Genomic DNA, 21,442 nt, shown 5'->3' with positions numbered 1-21,442 from the left:
CATTGGGGGGTAATGGGCTGAAGTGGATGGACAGGTGTCTTTTTTTTGACCTTACATATTAATTGTCATCCAACTTTTTAATAAATTGTATTATTTATTGTTTAATAAGCGGATGGGTCATAAAGGTAAAACGTTAAGGCTACACATATAATGTTGTGTACATAGAATTGAATGGCAGTGCATTAAGTTCACTACCTCTATGATATATGGATCAGTATGCACTCCAGGCATCACCATGTGAGCCTCTGTGTAGAGGGACATAGAACCACACAAATATTTAGTAAAGGCTCATAAATTTCTATTGGCATATGGGCATAAGCCCTAAGACTGCATTCCCAAGAGGTGTTTTTCACCATGGATTTGCAACTATTTTGCTGCAATTTTTTCTTTACAATTTTAGAAAATACTGCATTTTAATTTAAAAGAAAACTCACCAAAAGCCGTGGCAATGTGATCCATGGCAAAGGAATGATTTATTACACAGTACAGTAGGCTTAGAAGAATTTTTATTCAACAGAATTTGACAGAAGAGGGCAACTGTAGGCCTTCTGTTGAAACTCAACTGTCAGCTGAATGTGTTGCCTGCTATATCCTTTCAGTGCACCTATAAGCTAAACGGCACAAAGGATTTATTTTCGAAAGTTTTGGCTACAAGGACTACAGACCGGTATTGTCTTGCCCTTAAATAAAGCTGACATTTTCTGCAAGAAAATCCACACATGACTTTGTTGTGGATTTTGGTGTGGATTTTCAGTGAAATTTCACTCGCTGCATTGCAATGAATGGAGTCTGTGGTGAAAATCTGTCCCTGTTCAGCAACAGATAAAGCACGCTGCGAATTTGAAAAGCTGCAGCATGACTACTTTCAGCTGCGGATTTCTTCCACTGTGTAAATTAAATTTGTTAAAACCCTATTTACTTACATTGTAGTGTACTTTGTTGCAGAATTTCAGTGTACATTCCCCAGCAAAAATGAATTCTTCAACAGTTTTGCTGTGCTTGAACTCACTCTAAGGCCTCGTTCAGATGAGCGACTTTTTAGAGCAAGAATAGGCGCACTTAAAAAGTGGCTCTATTAGAACCAATGCTTTCCAATAAAAGCATTCACATGTACGTTTTAGAGGCGCTAAATAATCGTACCTGCAAAAGATTGGACATGCGAATGCAAATTCACTCATTCATACGGTTTTTCTATACGCAATGTGCAATTTTTTTTTTTGCATGGCTATTAGGGATGAGCGAGTATACTTGCTAAAGCACTACTCGCTCGAGTAATGTGCCTTAGCCGAGTATCTCCTGCTCGTCCCTGAAGATTCGGGAGCCACCGCAGCTGACAGGTGAGTTGCGGCGGGGAGCAGGGGAGAGCGGCGGGAGAGAGGGAGAGAGAGATCTCCCCTCCGTTCCTCCCCGCTCTCCCCCGTCGATCCCCGCTCGGCGGCGGCACCCGAATCTTCAGGGACAAGCAGGGAGATACTCGTCTAAAGCACATTACTCGAGCGAGTAGTGCTTTAGCGAGTATACTCGCTCATCCCTAATGGCTATTCATGTGATAAAAAATCGTTTGTCTAACCGAGGCCTAAGGTAGCATACTCAGCTGATAGGTCTGCTTTAATAGGCTGGATTGTTTTTTTCTAGGTAGACACACTTTTTACACATGTGCACAAATATATCCACATTACAATAACCTTGTGAATTTGCATTGTGCAATTTTTATTTTAAGCTTCACTATTCCTACCAATATATTGTAATATGAAATCTTGGCAAAGATGTATTTAAATGTTTAATTTAATGCTTTTTTTTTGCCGTGTATATTGATTACATTCGCTAAATATTTCAAGCCGGAAAAAAAAATCACAAAATATATAGGTTTTTTTTACAAAAGGATGTAATTATTTTGTAATCACTTTTTATTGTGTAAGTAACAAACATATTGCTTCTATTTAAATCTAATCAGTATGGAATTTTCTTGATCAGAACACAGATGAAAGGGTGCAACTCTCTGATGTCAGACCAAGCAGGTGGTACCAGTTCAGAGTGGCCGCTGTTAATGTGCATGGAACAAGAGGCTTTACTGCGCCCAGCAAACACTTCCGTTCATCTAAAGGTTAGTAGAACTCATTGAGTTTCAACATTACTCAAGTCAATGATTTTCTATTTTTTTGTATGTCTGCCTGTCTGTCCATCCGCGTTCATGTCAAAGCCCCCAGGGCATATTTAAATGCAGTATACTGTAACTAATCTTTCCACCTCATTTTTATACATTTACATTATGATTTCACTAGGCCCTATCAAGATTAAGGGACCGCATTTTCGTTTCTGCTGTGGTTTTTCATCTTGGAGTTCCATCTGAATAACTGAAAATGGAATTCAGATAGAACCCATCATGGGACTACAGACTTTGAGGGACTAGATCACCAAGTTTTTTTAATTAATTAAAACCAGATAGAGAAAAAAAATTCAATTTTTCTAATCTGTTTTTATTTTTTGATTGAAGAATTTTTTTTTCTGTTGCCCGTACGTGACTATGGGAGCTTACCTGATCGATATTTAACAGCTTTTAGAGCATTTAGAGATATACTTTAGAGCAACGTCTTAAGTCATTAACACAACAGGAGCTGACCCATTGACTTCGGAGACTGTTCTGGGCATGTCCTGTGAACTGTGCTGAGTCATTTTGCAGGGAAGGGGAGTAGAAAGTCACAGCTTGTATCACTTGGGAATGGTGGATCCTGTGTTATCTGCATATAGGTGTCACCTCTCAATGTAATCCTGCCTGTGATGTTAGTGAGATGACTCCTGTGAAGCTTTCTATTCGGATGAGGAAGCATATGCCTATTAGACTCAGTGTGTCAGTATGAAAAATGAAGGATTTAAGTATTTTTTTTAAATATATAAATTGTGACCGAAATTTAAAAAAAAAAAAATCACCAACAATTATTAAAAATATTTTTAACACAAAAATGTGATTCAAATAAAAGGTCATTTTGTGATGACAGCTTCCCTTTTATGAGTGAAAGAAAGGCCACATTCATCTCTGCTGTTTTTGGAGGATAGAAAAGTATAGTTGGCTATGAAGGGAAACCATGTCAAATGTAAACATTTGCTTCATTAGAGGGTTTATCTAAGAACAACACATTATCCCCTATTCACAGAGAACTAGTGGGGATCTTTCTAATTGCTGGGTCTCACTACTAAGAACCTCACAATCCAGATAATAGGGTTCCGGAGTGTCATTGAATAAGTTCAAGTGCTTGACTATCTGGGGTGGTTCCATTGAAATGAGTGGAACGGACTTGTGTGACCAGTGCTGCATTGAGCAGGGATGCTCCAATTGTTTTGATTGATGGAGGTTCTAGTAGTTGGACCTCCACCGATCGGCAAGTGATTGTCTATCTTGTAGATAGGGCATAACTTTTAATTTTGTGGGACAACCCTGACAAAGTCTGTACCTCCATCCAGGCTTTCACCTGAATACTGCTTTTGGTGATTCAAATAGAAGGCTACAGCTTAGGAAAAACAATGTGTGAAAGAAGCTTTCAAAGTAATTTTTTTTGTTTTTTCACTGCAGGCTTGTTTTTTTTTCCTTTGCCCACAAAGTAGATCTATAACAGCCATTTCTGGTACTTGTGTAGATATCATTTAGTCACAGAGTCACCCAGATTTCATTAAAATAATTCTCTATTCCCTGTTTTCCATATTTCAAATGTGTCCATTTTCTCTATGACTCCGCCTGTAAGATATTAGGGCTCAGTCACACGGGCGCATCGGCGCCGTGTTACTGCAGGAAGGAGACGGCTGTACCTCAAGACGGACGTCTCTGCAGCGCCGGGAGAAAGAACATGTGACCGGCTTCATTGCCGGTCATGTGTTCTTTCTTCAGCGCTGCAGAGAGACGTCCGTCTTAAGGTACAGCCGTCTTCTTCCTGCAGTGAGGGCTCAGTCACATGGGTGCATCGGCGCCTGTGTACGGGTGCCGATGCGCCCGTGTGACTGAGCCCTTAGACTGATTTCAGAGTATTGGCTGATCTATGGCAGTTAAGGAAAACCAAAAACCAAATAGCAAATGTGTTTTTACAACAAACTGCCTTATTGAAATACACTATCTTAATGGACATTTTACCCAAAGTTTTATAATAATGATTGCAGAACCTTTTCGATCATAATTGTTTGAATCTATTGCTAGAATTCATGTGATTTCCTAACTTGATGTTCAATAATTAGCTGCCTCACTCTGCTGAATAAGCTGTTAATATTAATTAGAAGCTTTCAACCTGAATATGATGCATTATAGCAAAGTATTGCCAGAATCCTGGATTGTGGTCCAGAACACTGGTTATATGTGCTCTATATTTATACAAGTGCCCATCTGTTACATTCCTAACATCCTACATGTCTCTAGTCGTTCCAGATGCAGAAAAGACTCTTCCTTGTGCATGAGCAATATACTGGAACAAGCTAACCATTTCCTTTACCATTGAACCATCCTGATGGTTTTAAAGTTACAGAACATAAACATATAATTGCCACCTACATTCGTACCAGGATTTGTTTTTCTGGACATCATTGCTAAAAAATCTCAGCAGATGCTGTAGAGTTTGGCTGGTCACAACATGGGTCATGTAGGATGATAGAGGACTGAATCCGAGCAGAAAGCTCATCAATGAAGCAGTTGATAAGTACTGTAGGTTAACTGCCCTACTGTATGACAACTATACCTAAAGAAAATGATAAAAAGTTTCCCTATAGTTGCTCTTTAGAGGGTTTCTTCCATGACTTGAAATTGCTTCACAAACACTCTGTCCTTCCTGGTTGCTGCTGACCAGGACATGTGACTGCTGCAGCCAATCATTGGCTATAAAAGGTCACTGCTTTGGTTAGTGATTGGCTACAGCAGTCATATGCCCTGGTCAGTGCAACCAAGAAGGGCAAAGTGGTTCTGAAGCAAGTCATGCGAAAACCCCTTTAATAGAGATGAGCGAATGTACTCGGTAAGGCCGATTTCACAATCGAGCACCGCGATTTTTGAGTACTTCAGTACTCGGGTGAAAAGATTCGGGGGTCGCCGGGGGCGGGGGGAGGCGTGGAGGAGCGGGGGGTAGCAGCGCGGAACAGGTGGGAGCTCTCTCTCTCTCCCTCTCCCCCCCCACTTGCCCTTTGCAACCCCCCACAGCGCCCCCGAGTACTTTTCACCCGAGTAGTGAAGTACTCAAAAATCACGGTGCTCGATTGCGAAATCGGCCTTACCAAGTACGTTCGCTCATCTCTACCCTTTAAGAAAACTAGTCAAAGTCTGATTCATTACAAAGTATGCAATCTTATGTGGAAGACAACCTCTTATAATCTTCAAAATGCTGAATATTGTACAATTTGAGGAGGAATTATCCAAGCACACACAACCCTGTTAAGTCCTTGTTATAATGAAATGTATAACAGAGACACTGATGACTTTTGAAATTAACTGTTAACCTAAAGTAAAATTTTAGAAGATCTTATACTACTCTGCCCCCTCCACCCACCCACACATACATTTTCTATTATTGCTGAAATTTTCTTCAATTAATTTTCTTTAGACTAGCTATGTCATTTGGTCTTCTAGGCCAAGGTTGATGGGAGTAATATAATGTTTTTAGGATGATACCAACTAAACAAATTTATATTTAGTATTCTAATGGCACCTCCCTGCTGTTCTGTATAGTATAAGGTTAGTTCTGTTCTTGCAGTGTAAATAAAATACTAATAACTCATAATAGCACAATGTAAATATGTTTGCAGGAACCATTTAGTCTTTTTCAAGTTATATAATAGGGAAGTCAAATGTTAAAATATACCAACCACTTTCTGGCTTTTATCGGCATTCAAATGCACCAGTTAGCAATTAAACATGAACACAACAAAAAAATCAATCTAACATACACAAACTGCTCACTTATCAAGTTAATGCATCCACTAACTCAGTTGACACTTAGCAGATAATAATGATACAACTATAGCAAGTACTTGATTGCTCAGACTCTAGTATGTTTCAAATGCATTATTACAATTACTTTTTACAGACATCTATTTCTGTATGTCACAGGCTGAAAACACATAAATTATACTATTACAGCAGATGATATCAAACTCTGAGAAATCTTAGTGGGCTGTGTGAGTACAAAGCATTACATGATAGAACCTTCTAAGACAGTGAAAAACAAAAAGGCCAATTTCAACCTCCTCCTCAACTACTTAGAAAAAAGAAGAGTCCTGTTTCAAAGCAGTTGGGAATGTATGAAGATGGGCCGAAAGTCACCCATTTAGTTTTGCTTTAAGGGGTCATCCCACTTCTAGTTGTTTTGCTTCAGGAAGCAGACCGCTCCACACATTACACAGTGGCCCAGGTTGGTACTACAGGCTGAGCCCTATTGAAGTAAATTGGACTCAGCCTGCAGAACCTACCCAGGCCACTGTGCAATGCATGGCACTATCTGCTTCCTGCAGCAAAACAGCTAGAAGTTGGACAACCTCTTTACATTTTTATGAGGCCCTCAAGTGAATGTCCATCTTCGAATGGTACTTTTTTTTCTAACCTAAATAGATCAAAAATCATTTGTATAGACCTCAAATGAAAAAAAAAGTGTCTGGTTTCCTGCAGCCATCACTAGACAGAACTCTAGTTCATCATTCTTTTTTGATCAATACTCAGTGATTTATTATATGTTTAAATGGGGTTGTCTACTGCAGACTTTGTTCACATGGTTGTAGAGGTATTGTGCTTATATACACATGTTACTACTGCAGCCAATCACTGGCCTTAGCAATCTCGGGACATACACTACTAAGGCGAGTGATTTGGCTGCATTGGTCACATGTATATATGGGCACTTAACCAACGCAGCAATGCAAACAAAATCTGGCACGAAGATCCAGTGTATTATTGCTAGGCCAGTTGGTGCTAGGCCAGTAGGGGTCAAACTGGTGAATATACATTCTTTGTATCTTTTTTTTAATTTTACAACATTACTCTAGCTATTTGATATTTCCAATTGCAATATGAGAATGCATTAGTAGAAAATGTTTGCATTAATAAAGAGACAGGGATGTCCATATAGAATTTGGATTTCTGCATTAATAAAATGTGGTATGATAGTTAAGATCAAAGTCACAATCATGGGCAACCACAATCTAACTAAACCAATAACCAGCGGTGGACTGGCCATTGAACTTACTGGGAAAATTTCCAGTTGGATCCTGGGACCAGTTTAGGGACGATCGCTGTTTTTTTAAAGTTGGCTGCAGAAATGACAATTAAAAAACACACAGGGCTCCCACACTAACTTCCACATTGTGTGATCATGTGATCACTATGTTCACTCCCTGTCTGAGGCTGAGAATTGAATGCAGCGATCATGTGATCACGCAACATGGAAGTCAGCTTGGGACCCGAGCAGCGTGGACAGCAGTGATCAGGAGATGGGACACAGGTGATTATGTGTGGTGGTTATTTATTTTAATGCATATCTCGAGCATTACCATAAGAGGTCAAGAGGGGCATTATTATTACAAGAAGGGACTAGGAAGGGCATTATTATTACAAGAAAGTGACCAGTAGTGACATTATTGTTACAAGAACGGGCCAGTTGAGGCATTATTATTACAAGAAGGGAGCCGGGAAGGGCATTATTATTAAAGGAGGAGGCCAGTAGAAGCATTATTATTACAAGACGGGAGCCAGGAAGACTACTATTATTAAAGGAGGGAGACAGGACGGGCATTATTAATATTACAAAAAGTTGGCCAAGAGGGGCATTATTATTATAAGAAATAAGCCAGAAGGGGCATTATTATTAAAAAGTGACCAGAAGGTACATTATTAATACAAGAAGGGTTCCCGGAGGGGCAGTATTATTAAAAGAACGGGCCAGAAGGGTCAGCATTACTAAAAAGAGGCCAGGATGGACTATTATTGCTAAATTGAGACTATGGGGGGCATTATTATTAAATAATGAGTCTGAGGGACATTATTACTGAATGCAGGCCAGAAGGGGCATTTTTATTCCTAAATGGGGGGACAGGAGGGGCATTATTATTACTGAATTGTGCCAGAAGAGACATTATTAATTAAAGGATGCCATGAAGGGAATTATTTCTGAGTGGAGTCATAAAAGGGGACACCATTACAATCTATAGGGCACTAAAACTGGTACGTACTGTGTGTGGTCTACAGGGAGCACAAAAAGGAGATATCATTATGCAATATTACTATCTACAGCACTTCTGGGGATTTCTGTGTCAAATTCTGCAGAAACAGGTTGTCACTGGGAGAAGTCATGATCATGGTCTGGGTCATATGCAGAAGAAAAAGGAAAGTGAACAACCTCATTTAGAGGGTATGTCACCTGTGCTCACTGGACATAACTATACTGTAAACATTGAGATATTATTTGGTTACAGCCTGTGGGTATTATTTGGGTCTCATAGTGTTATTATTGGTCATATTGATCATTGGTGTGTTTTTTTTTTTAATCTTGTAAAAGTATGGTAGTATTATTCCATCACTATGTTGTAGTAATATGTTATCATTGTAACGTAATAACATAGTGTGTAAGGCTGTAAAAAGAGATATGCCTAGTATCCCCCAATATTGATCCAGGGGGAGGCAAAAAACAAGGTAGAGGTAGAAGCTAATTTTCCTCATCTTAAGGGAACAAATTCCTTCCTGACTGCAATCTGGAAATCAAAATAAATCCCTAGAACAACACCTTCTCTGAACTAATCAGTGACTATAACATGTAATATTATCGCTCTCAAGAAAGGCATCCAGGCCCCTCTTGAACTCTTTTAGTGAAGTCACTATCTTGCAGTAAATAATTCCCTTCTATATCAGGTTAGAAACCTTCTTTATTTTAGACATAAAGAATGCCCCCTTTTATAGTCGCAGTCCTTGGTATAAATAGAATATTGGAAAGATCTCAGTATTGACCCCCATATATCCACCACTCAGCCGTCTTTTTTAATGAAATAACCCCAATTTTGATAATATTTCTGGGTATTATAGTCCGCTCATTCTATTTATTAACTTATTTGCCCATATTTAAACCCGCACAAGTTCTGATAGATCCATCTTGAGTACCAGTGTCCAAAACTATACACAATATTCCACGCGTGGTCTGACCAGTGATTTGTTAAGAGGAAGTACAACATTCTAGGCATGTACCCTTATACCTCTTTTGATGCACACCATGATCCTATTTGCCTTGGCAGCAGCTGCCAGACACTGATTGCTCCAGTTGAGTTTACAGATAATTAAAATTCCAAAGTCCTTTTCCATATCAGTTTTGTCCAATGTTTTCCCATTTTAGTGTGGAATGATGACATGTATTTCCCTGCCCATTTGGATAACCTTACATTTATCAGTATTAAACCTCATTTGCCTAATTTATGTAGATCCATTTGCAACTGTATACTGTCCTCTTGTATTAATTAATCTGCATAGTTTTATATCCTCTAAAATATCGATATTTTACTGTACAATCCATCTACAATGGTGTTAATAAATATATTAAAAGAATAGGGCCTAATACTGAATCTCTGTAGTACCTCATTAGTAATGGTGACCCAATCAGAGAGTGTACCATTAATAACCACCCTCTGCTTTCTATTATTGAGTCAGCTACTTACCCACTTACACACATTCTCACCCAGACCAAGCATTCTCATTTTATATACCAACCTTTTATGCAGCATAGACTCAAATGCTTTGGAAAAATCAAGACCTACGAGATCCAATGACTCTCCCCGGTTCATTCTGGAACTTAGCTCCTCGTAGAAGCTTATCAGAGTGGTTTGACAGGAACAACCCCTCATTAACCCATGCTGATATGGGGTTATACACCTATTTTCATTAAAGTACTCCATGCTAGCATCTCTTAGAAACCTTTCAAACAATTTATTCACAATAAATGTTTGATTTACTGGCCTATAGTTTCCAGATTTGCTTTTGGACTAGATGTGAGCGAGCATGCTCGGATAAAGCAGTTACTGTAGCAAGCATAGCTCTCCTTGAGTAACTGCTTACTGCTGCGAGCAGGCTCGGGGGGGGGGTGAGAGTGAGAGAGATCTATCTCTCTCTCTACCCCCCCGCTAACACCCGCCGCCCCCCGCTCACCCCCACCACCCCTCCCGAGCCTGCTTGGACCAGTAAGCAGTTACTCGAGAAGAGCGATGCTCGCTCGAGTAACTGCTTTATCCGAGCGTACTCGCTCATCTCTATTTTTGACCTTTTTTGGAATATCAGCACCACATTTTCTATGCACCAATCCGGTGGAACAGACACTGTCACTATAGAGTCCTTAAATATAAGGCGTTGAAAATGGATGGCACCTTAATGTATTCCTCCAGTTCTAACATGTTCTGTGCTTTCTAGAAAATCTGCTTCGGTGAGTTACGCATGCCACATAGGCTTTTCCCCTTCTACAGTTAATGTAGTTGTGGATGACAGTTTCTGACCCCTGTCTACTTGTTTATTTCCCCACTTGCTGGTGGTTGGGCCCACCTGCCACATGCGGCCACTTTGCGTTCCCAATAAGCCTCTGCCAATAACACATAAACAGTTGTACTGTTCATGTCTTTTATTGAGCACATTAAGTAAAAATCCACAGAGATAAAATATGTGAACCCTTGCATTTAATAATCTGCAGATCACCCTTTAACAGCAATTTCCTTTTACTAGATGTTTCTTGTATCAGCAAGTAAGATGTTCACAATGTTGAGGAGGAATTTTTGACCATTCCTCTCTGCAAATCTGTTTCAATTCATCAATATTTATGGGATGCCTTGCATGCACAGCTGTCTTCAAGTCATGCCACAACATCTCGATAATGTTAAGGTCTGTCTTTGCACTCCAAGACACAAATCGTCTTTTTCAACCATTCTTTAATTCATTTACTTGTGTGCCTTGGGTCATTGTCTTGTTCCATCACCCAGTGTCTCTTCAGCTTGAAGTCATGAAGTTAAATTCTTCCATAAAATGTTCTGATACACCTTAGTATTCATAGTTCCCTGATGTCGGTGTTCTTTTTCCTTTGTACATAGCATTGTGTATTTGTGGTAAAAAGTTCCAGTTTTGTCTCATCGGTCCACAAAACATTTTCCCAGAAGTATTTGGCAAACTTGGGATGGGCCTTGAGATGGGTCACAGTGTGGTTTTTGGGACAACAGAGGCTTCCTTCTTTTCATCTTCCCATTAACATCATTCAGTGGTTTTCTAAAAGTGAACGAATGAACAGAGGTTTTTACAGTCTGTAGATTCTTCTATAGGTCTTTTACTGTTACCTTTGAGTTGTTTCTCACCTTTCAGGATTGTTGTGCTTTTGGAGTGATGTTAGAAGGCTGCCCACTCTCAAGGAGAGATTCAACTGAAATTTCTTTATTTATAAATTATCTGTTCAATCTCAAATTAATACACACCCAGGACATTTCCAGCTTCATGCCTCTCTATAATAAGTCTTCTGAGGTCTTTTTAAAGTTGTTTGCATCAAGATATGGCTCACACTAACCAATTTTTTTTCGTGCTTGAGAATAAGTGATTTCTCAGTAACCAGGCTTTTGTGTGCATTTGCTTAACGGGCAAAGCACCTGTGAAACCTGTACTTCCAATCCTATGTCTTTAATTGAATCACCCTAACTTTTGCAGAAGTCATTAATAGAGGTTCACTTACTTTTCTCCCTGCACTGCCGATGTTTTCTCAATGTACTCAATAAAAGACATGAATAGTACAACTGTTTGTGTACTATTAGTTTAGTCAGATTGTGCTTGTCTAGAATTGTAGCTTACATAGCAATCAGCCACATTTCAGTAATCAATACAGAAATCCAGATTCTTCCAAAGTGTTGGCTTACTTTTTCTTACAACTGTGTTAACCTTCATGCAAATGCTTTTGAACTTGTGGGTACAGAAAGTCATCACACAATATCACAAACCATTATAAAAAAAAAAAGGAACAAACTATTATTTCTCCTTTTTTTTTAAACTATATGGCTCACTTACACGGGCATATTGTCATTGCATATTACATGCGTATTTTTTCACGCATGTAATATGTGGTGCCAGAAGCCCATTCATATACATTGGGCCCCTCACACCTGTGTGTTTTTCACGCATGTGAGAAAAAACGTGGCGCATTTTATTTTGGTGTATTCTACGTACATAATACAGGGATCTAACATATGCAGCAAATACGCATGTAATATTTATGTTTGTTGTGTGCTGTGTATTACACACGTGAAAAATACATGTGCAATATGCAGTGGTAATACGCCTGTGTGAGTGCGCCCTTAGCTATGGTCATGTCCGGCCAGGTATATATTCCTGTACAAATGGTTGTTAGTGAGTGTATAAATGGAAAGAAAGTTGTTTGTTTCCTTCTTGAGGCATAAATCTGTTATTGAGAGTGATTTCATGGTTCCATTGCTTGGTGGTTGTAAAATCAAAACACACACCCCCAGCCTTCAATAAAAATCTTTCTCTCCCCCACATGGGACTAATGATTTTCTAATGTTGAGCAGCTGGCTTATGTGTGTCATTTGCTGAGTGCTATGGAATCCTAAGGATATGTCTTTAATGTTTTAAGTGCTGGAAAAGTTGTCTTTACCACCAATCCAAAGCTTTAATGTTAGAGATAAAAACAATATAAGACTAAAAAAAAGACAACTTTTAAATGTCTTAAGTCTTGCAGCAGAATGCAGCTTTTTTGTTGAAAATATGAAACTGTACTCTAAGATTATATTACATGCACAGAATAGAGAAAAGTATTCTACAGTCATGATGCTCAAGTTTTGTAAACCCTGTAGATGAGTCTTCTCTGCTCAACTTAGAACTTCATCTATAAGCAAAAAAAGGGATTTGTTTTTTAAATCTATCTATCTATCTATCTATCTATCTATCTATCTATCTATCTATCTATCTATCTATCTATCTATCGGCACTAAATGTACAATAAGTAATTATACATGTGACATTCAATACAAAAGGGCCTAAATGAAGACTGTTCAAAGTCATGAATTAGAAGTTAAATCATTGGACCAATGATGAGGCCAAACTGTAGATCCCACCTGGAGCTATATTGACTATGTTAATGTTTTATTGCTTGATTAAGCAAATGACTCACATTAAGTGACATCAGTAATCCCAACTCTGGGACTGTTTCTGTCCATCAAGTGTTAAAGGAGTAGTCTGCTGATTCAAATTATTTTTCAAAAGGTTCAGAATGCTGTAAAATAATATATCTAGCCATACACACTTTATTGATTCTCAGCTGCAACTGTTCTAATGCTTCCCGGATCTCCTGCTGGTCTCTACTTCCTGGTCCCTCCTGATATGGACATGTGACAATGGCAGCCAATTACAGGCTGTAATAGGTCCTCTCTGTGGCAATGATTGGCTGTAATGGTCGCATGTTCATGTGGAGAGCAGCCAAGAAGAAAGGGATCGGCCAAGGATTAGGGAAGAGTTAGACCGGGAGCATCAGTGGATTTGTAAGATGAATATGACTTGTCTTATGTTTTTACATTCCACTGAGCTGTTTTTAAAACCTTTAATCAGCCAGGCATTCTCTTTAAAGATTATTGTTGAAAACGTAAAATAATTCTAGGTGTCCTTTTGAGCCTCCAAATGGTTGCTTTAGTATATAAAGCAATGATTGTGAGGTTTAAGCCATTTAATATAGTGAATACAGTTTTTTACTATGAGACGATGTTGTCTGACATATAGTAAATTTACCCCATAAGTCAATTATTGTGGAATGAAAATAGGAAACAAAGTTAGTGTAATCATAAGTGAGACGACGTACCGTATATACCGGCGTATAAGACGACTTTTGAACCCCGAAAAATCTGCTCTGCAGTCGGGGGTCGTCTTATGCGCCGGTAATACAAAAAAAAAAAAGTGTAAAAAAAAAAAATTTTATTACTCACCTCCCACGGCGTTCTGTCGCGCTCCGGCAGGATGTCGCTCGCTCCGGCAGGCTGTCGCTCGCTCCTCGTCCCCGCCGCAGCATAGCTTTCTGAATGTGGGGCTTGAAATCCCCGCTTCCAGAAAGCTAATACACACGCCGGCAGCCATGACAGCATTGAATGGCTGTGATTGGCTAAAGCACACGTGGCTTCAGCCAATCACACTATTCAATGACATCATTGAATGGCTGTGATTGGCTGAAGGCGCACGTGTTAGCAATCACACCCATTCAATGATGTCATTGAATAGTGTGATTGGCTGAAGCCACGTGTGCTTTAGCCAATCACAGCCATTCAATGATGTCATGGCTGCCGGCGTGTGTATTAGCTTTCTGGAAGCGGGGATTTCAAGCCCCACATTCAGAAAGCTATGCTGCGGCGGGGACGAGGAGCGAGCGACAGCCTGCCGGAGCGAGCGACATCCTGCCGGAGCGCGACAGAACGCCGTGGGAGGTGAGTAATAAAATTTTTTTTTTTTTCTCCACTGAATACCGGCGTATAAGGTGACAGTTGGGGGGTCGTCTTATACGCCCCGTCGCCTTATACGCCGGTATATACGGTAATTCACTTTTCTTGTCATCTCATTTTTACTAGCAGTCTCTTTTTTCCTTTTCATTTTGAGTATATGTTATACAATGAATGCGAATTACTGTTCGCTACATTGAGATAATAGAAGATTACCACAGAGACTGAGAATTCGATGTAGTATGTTGATTATTTAACTAATGCAGTGAGCATGGGAATGTACTGAATAGCTAATTTAGCACAGCAAAAGCATCCAGGTGCACAATGAAATTAAAAGAACGTCTGACCTCATTTTGTTAAATGCTTTCTAGTTCTGCCTCTTTTTGTTCTTGATCTATGATTGACGCTCCAATAAACCTGCAATTTTTGTACTCAGTGGGGTTCATGTGAAATACATTTCTGGGACTATATTGTAACTTATTTCAAACTGAGCAAAGCTGTATCACCATGAATGGATATAACTAACCTCCAAAGACAGGACAACATACTACATAGTACTGTATAAATCAACACAACAGGAGGCTAAAAAAATATCACATCTAGTGAAAACAGATGCTTGACTAATCAGATCTTAGGGAAAAGTGAAGGCTGGATATAATTGTTATTATGTCATAATGTAAGGTAGGTACACATGTGTTCATCCTTCTCTTTTCTTGAATTATGTTAGGTTATGCAATTTGTCATGGTACCAATTCAAACAAATCTTAGTCTGCCCTGTTAAAAAAATAAGTTTTTTTCTTGCTGGGTAAAATATTGGTGACTGATAGCTGACTGATGTCATCCTTTGGCTATATACATTTTTTCATATTTGTTTAACATCTCATACCACATATATTGGGATTTGAGAGTTTTGAAGCAAATAAAGTAATTACAAGTGTTCTTATGTCCATTTGATATTATCTGTTTTCATCAAGTTAGTAAAGTGTGATTGTTCTCAGTGAGAGAAACCACGTAATCTTGTAGAAATAATAGCTTTTAATGGCTAATAGAGATGAGCGAGCATACTCGTCCAAGCTTGATGCTCGTTCGAGTATTAGGGTGCTCGAGATGCTCGTTACTCGAGGCGAGCACCACGCGGTACTCGTCTCGATTAAACGAGCACTGACCATTGAATTCAATAGAGCCGGCAATACAGCCGGCTCCATTGAAAGCAATGGGCTGCCAGCGATCTCAGGATGAATTTTCGGGAAGGGCTTAAAAATATAAGCCCTTCCCTGAAAATCATCCAAAACTGTGTAAAAATTTTAAAAAAATAAATACTCACCTTGTCCCGGCAGACGGAGTTCAGCCGCGGCCGGCCGGTAGTTCCCCTGAACTGCTGTGAGTAGTATTCAGCAGCCGGGGATTTAAAATCCCCACCTGCTGAATGAGCTGCCTCTGATTGGTCACAGCCTCACCAATCAGAGACAGCTCTCACTCACCCATTCATCATGAATGGGTGAGTGAGTGCTGCCTCTGATTGGCTCAGCGCAGGGACTAATCAGGGGCAGCTCTCAGCTGAATGACAGCTGAGAGCTGCCCCTGATTGGTCCCTGCGCTGAGCCAATCAGAGGCAGCACTCACTCACCCATTCATGAATTCATGAATGGGTGAGTGAGAGCTGCCTCTGATTGGTGAGGCTGTGACCAATCAGAGGCAGCTCATTCAGCAGGCGGGGATTTTAAATCCCCGGCTGCTGAATACTACTCACAGCAGTTCAGGAGAACTGCCGGCCGGCCGCGGCTGAACTCCGTCTGCCGGGACAAGGTGAGTATATATATTTTTTAAAATTTTCACACAGTTTTGGATGATTTTCAGGGAAGGGCTTATATTTTTAAGCCCTTCCCGAAAATTCATCCCGCGCTCACTGGCAGCCAATTGCTTTCAATGGAGCCGACTGTATTGCCGGCTCCATTGAATTCAATGGGCTAACATCGTTCTGCCAGGACAAGGTGAGTATATTTTTTTTTTATTTTTACACATTTCTGGATGAATTGCAGGGAAGGGCTTATATATTTAAGCCCTTCCCGACAATTCATCCCGCGATCGCCGGCAGCCCATTGCTTTCAATGGAGCCAGCTGTATTGCCGGCTCCATTGAATTCAATGGGCTAACATCGTTCTTCTCTGCCACAGCTGTTACAGCTGTGGCAGAGGAGAACGATCTTTATGCTGACAGTGCGGGGGGGGGGGTCTCACTCTTGCCACTATTGTGGCTTAATAGTGAGACCTCGGAGCCCGAAATGCAGCCCTGCATGTTGCTCCTCGCCTGCCCTATCCATTTCTGTGTTTTTTACATGACTTTGGTGATTTGCTAAGATTTTCACAAATGAAAACCTTAGCGGAGCACCAGTCATATACAAAAATGCTCGAGTCGCCCATTGACTTCAATGGGGTTCGTTACTCAAAACAAACTCTCGAGCATCACTGAAAGTTCGACTCGAGTAACGAGCACTCGAGCATTTTGGTGCTCGCTCATCTCTAATGGCTAACAAAAATGCATGATGTTACAGCAAGCTTTTGGGCCTTCATTAGGCTAGAACACCCGAAAGCTTGCTGTAACATCATGTGTTTTTGTTAGCCATTAAAAGGTATCATATCTACAAGATTACTTGGTTTCTCTCACTGAGAACAGTCCGGCTTTGCTCTACTGGCTAACGCGGTACCAAATCTTTTTTTCATCACGTTAGTAATAACAGCAGTAATCTTAAAGGGGTATTCTGATTGTAAAGCAAATTTTCAAAAATGTTCATGGGTACGAATTGCGGAGCCTTTACCCTCTCCTGTCCTCCATTTCTAATGTCCCCTGCATCATTATTCTGCAAGATCCCTGCAGATATGCAGCTTGAAACTACATTTTGCACAATTCTCCACTCTGTACTTTCTTCCTGCTTGCTTCCCCACTAAGCGCTGCCCTACTATTGGCCAGCAAACCAGTCTTGAGAACTGAAGAGAAAAAGAGCCATGCCTGGTCATTCCCAACTGAGCAAACCTGACCTGTAGCACTGGAATTCTTAGCAATTGTATCCAGGGCAACTTGTGAATAAATATTTCTGAAGTGCCAGGAAAAGATAATGGTTTTTAGAGCTTCAGACACAAAATCCAGAGCAGAACCACATTGCAAACTTTAATAGCTCTTGATTATCATTTATTTGACAGTAACTTTGCATTGCTGGAATATCCCTTTAAATCCCACAAATTCAAGGTGTGCTGAAACATGTGACTAGGATAAAAATAAAGCTCATATATTTTACAGTCAGAGGTGTAGCTTGAACTTTTTGAGTCCCATGAAAAATCTCTTACAGACTAGCTTACCCAACAATCATGTGTCATTACTAATACTGGTGACTTCTTATGTAGCTGGGAGGACTTCGAACCATGTTAAGTACCAGGGCCCTGGCTACACTGCTACCTCATCCATATAGCTATGCCCCTGTTTAAATCTATGTTTGTTTTTTTTAAACTCGTTTTATTGAAAATTAAATAGCATAGAGAAACTTACAATCGCAGGAAGGTGCAGCACGTAGATAATACACATCACTGTATAATTAGGTTGGTATAAAAGTTCAGTCAATGCAGTACAACATAGATAACACATTAATTCTGTAAAACCTGATCAGGTACACAGAAGCCAAATCTCCGAGGCCACAGGTCCCGCTCCAGAACACGTATCCACTATGGGGCACGTCTGAGCTCCAGAATGGATGAAGCCATTAATTGTGGTGAATATAACGTGAGGGGGGAATCGCACCACAGACCCCACACTTTATCAAATTTCTCAGGACACTTGCGTCCCTTGTAGACTATATAATTATATGGCACCACCGAATTGACCAGCTTCCTCCACATTGAGAGTGAGGGGTTCTTACGATCCATCCACCGCAATGCAATCGTTTTTCTAGCAAGGAACAAAGATTCCCTCAGAAAAATCTTTTTATGGTGTTGCCAGCTTTCTTCATCTAGTATTCCAAATAAGCAGATCTCTGGGCTCGGTGGAACAGGGACTTCCACAAGTTCAGAGAGGAAACCTGTGACCTCCCCCCAGAAACTTTCAATAACAGGACACTCCCACATCATGTGCCAAAAATCGGAATATTCGCAGGAACACCTAATGCAGTTTGTAGACTGTATTCTGCCCATTTTGTACAATCTCGCTGGAGTGAGATAGCACTGATACACTATATACAGCTGGATCATTTTATTATTGGCTGCTGGGGATACATATAGAGGAGATTCCAGGAGCTCTTGGAACGTATCGTCTGTTAGTGTCGGTATCAGTGTCCTCCATTTTGTTAGGGCAGAGGGTATATCCTGAGAGGCTCGTATTGAGATGAGGTGGGAGTATAGTGCCGATATGAGGCCCCGGGGGCCTTGGGAGCGAAGGATGCCTATTAAGGGGTAATGAGAAATAGCAGGTCTGGGTGGCGGGAACTGCGCCTCTAAAGCGTGTCTGACCTGGAGAAATCTATAAAAATGGGAACGGGGCAGATCATATTTATTTTGTAGCTGCTCAAATGAGGACAGGGTGTTCTGTGGATAGAGGTCTGCCAGGGTCCGGATGCCATATTGTTCCCAAATGTGGGCGTCCTCTAGTCGGAGTAATTCTGGGAGCCCATGATTACGCCAAAGGGGAGTGTCAGCTATTATGTCCATAAAATTGCCAATTGACTTGGCCTGCCGCCAGACCTGAGAGGCCAACCTATGAATTGGTAGCATTTTGCCTGTTAGGGTAGAAGGAGATTCCAGCAGGGGCCACAATCTAGGGATTTTAAGATAATGTGCCAGATGTGCCTCAGAGTTGGGGAGAGGGTCATCACTCAGCCAGCTTCTCAAGTGAATTAGCTGGCCTGCCCCATAGTAAATGAACAAATCTGGCAGGGCAGCGCCCGCGTCTTGCTTCGGCCTCTGAAGCGTAGAGATTCGTAGTTTGGGGCGGGAATTTCCCCAAATAAAGGAAGACATCAGGGACTGCATGGATTTAAAGAAGCGGGACGGGATATGCAGCGACGCATGCTGCATTATGTATAAGCATTTTGGTAATACTATTAGTTTGATAAGATTGATTCGCCCCGCTACCGAGAGCGGTAGGGAGCCCCATATTTTAAACTTAGACCTGAATAAATCTATGAGGGGGTATACATTTAGCTCTAGAGACTTTCCCACATCATTGGTTATCTGTAACCCCAAGTATTTAAACTGGTTTGAGATCCGGAGGCCGCAAAGTGAGTCAATATCGCCCAGACGACTCTCACGAGAAACAGGCATCAGGGCTGATTTAGTCCAGTTGATTTGAAGGCCCGAGAATTCACCAAAAGTATTAATAAGATTTATCACATGGGGGAGGGTTGCCTCAGGGTCCGCCAAGAAAAGCAAGAGATCATCGGCATATAAAGCCACTCGATCTTCCCTATCCCCCACTGTGACACCCCTGTATAACTGGGTTTCTCGTAGAATCATTGCCAACGGCTCAATGGCCAGGGCAAATAGTATGGGGGAGAGAGGACACCCCTGTCTAGTTCCTCTATGTAGTCGGAAGTAGGGAGAACAGGATCCATTAATGGAAATAGCTGCTAGGGGGGATTTGTACAGAAGAGTGATCCAACGTATAAAAGTCTCGCCGAAACCAAATCTCCGTAAAACTTGGAAGAGAAAGGGCCATTCAATGGAATCGAATGCCTTTGCTGCATCTAAGGAGGCCAAGGCCCAATCCTCTTCTCTGGCCGCCCCTATCTGCGTCACCACTTGGGCCCTCCTCAAATTCTCTCTAGTGGATTTTCCGGGCATAAATCCAGTTTGATCCGGGTGGATTAAATCCAGTATTATGGTATTGAGACGATTAGCCAGCATTTTAGTTAGGAGTTTGTAATCAGTATTAAGTAGGGAAATTGGCCTGTAGGAACCACAGTCTAGGGGATCTTTATCCGGTTTTAGAATTAATACTATTGTTGCTTCGTAGAAGGATGGAGGGAGATCTCCGTTCTCATAGGCCGCATTGTATGTTGCAAGTAATGTAGGGAGCAATATGTCTTGGTATTTGGCATATACCTCAATTGGAATGCCATCAGGGCCTGGCGATCTACCGTTGGACATTCCCGAAAGCGCTTCCGTTAATTCAGTCAGGGTAAAGGGTGCATCCATAAATGCTTGTTGGTCCTGTGTGAGTGTCGGGAATGTAGGCTTATTTAGGAAATTGTTCAGGGTGTCCTGAGAATGCTGGAATTTGGTGTTGTACAACTCAGTGTAGAACTGTTGAAATCGCATCCCAATCTGATCCCCGTCAATAAGGACTTCTCCGGAATCAGATTTGATACGTAGTATAGAGGGAGACGCTGAATTCTGATGGACTAACAGAGCCAGCAAGCTGCTGGATTGATTACCTTGTTCATAATATTTTTGCTTAGCAAAGAAAGTAGACCTACGGGCCTTCTCCTGCAGATATATGAGATATTGTCTTCCCTGACTCAACCACCTTGTTCTATTGTCATCTGAGGGGTCTGCGACATAAGTCGCTTCCAATTTGGAATATTCGGATGCCATCTCCTGCTCACATCGGGAAGTATTGCGTTTAATAAATGATATAGAGGAGCGAAGGCAGCCTCTGAGAAAGGCCTTAAGGGTCTCCCAGAGTAGTGCCGGGTCAGTATCAGGGCTATTTATTTCAAGAAAGGTGGCAAGCTGGTCGGGAATACGATCGTGTGGGTCAAATAGACTTAGCCAGAAGGGATGTATTCTCCAACCATGTCTATTAGTCTTACTATTTGCTATAGCAAATTCAGCCCAAAGGGGAGAATGGTCCGACACACCCCTAGGAAGGTATTGTACTTTCGCTACTGTTGAACAAGCACGGGCGTTACCGAAAATGTAATCAATGCGTGACAGAGAGTTGCTGCTGGCTGAGTGGCACGAAAACTCCCGATCCGCTAGATGTTTAGCTCTCCAAACCTCCTGCC

General features: G+C 41.0%; 1 protein-coding gene across 1 annotated transcript in view; it reads left to right on the top strand.

Moving 5' to 3' along the window:
- ANOS1 (anosmin 1) overlaps positions 1–21,442 on the top strand; it is a 232,047-nt gene that overhangs the window by 147,701 nt on the left and 62,904 nt on the right. Inside the window, exon 6 of the mRNA XM_066599923.1 lies at positions 1,975–2,104. Coding sequence (XP_066456020.1) covers positions 1,975–2,104 — 130 coding nt within the window. The remainder of the gene's footprint in view (positions 1–1,974; positions 2,105–21,442) is intronic.

This window comes from Eleutherodactylus coqui, chromosome 4 (genome assembly GCF_035609145.1).
Source record: "Eleutherodactylus coqui strain aEleCoq1 chromosome 4, aEleCoq1.hap1, whole genome shotgun sequence".
Classification (NCBI taxonomy): domain Eukaryota; kingdom Metazoa; phylum Chordata; class Amphibia; order Anura; family Eleutherodactylidae; genus Eleutherodactylus; species Eleutherodactylus coqui.
The sequence above is the reverse complement of the archived record's forward strand: the minus strand, read 5'-3'. Positions and strand labels throughout refer to the sequence as shown.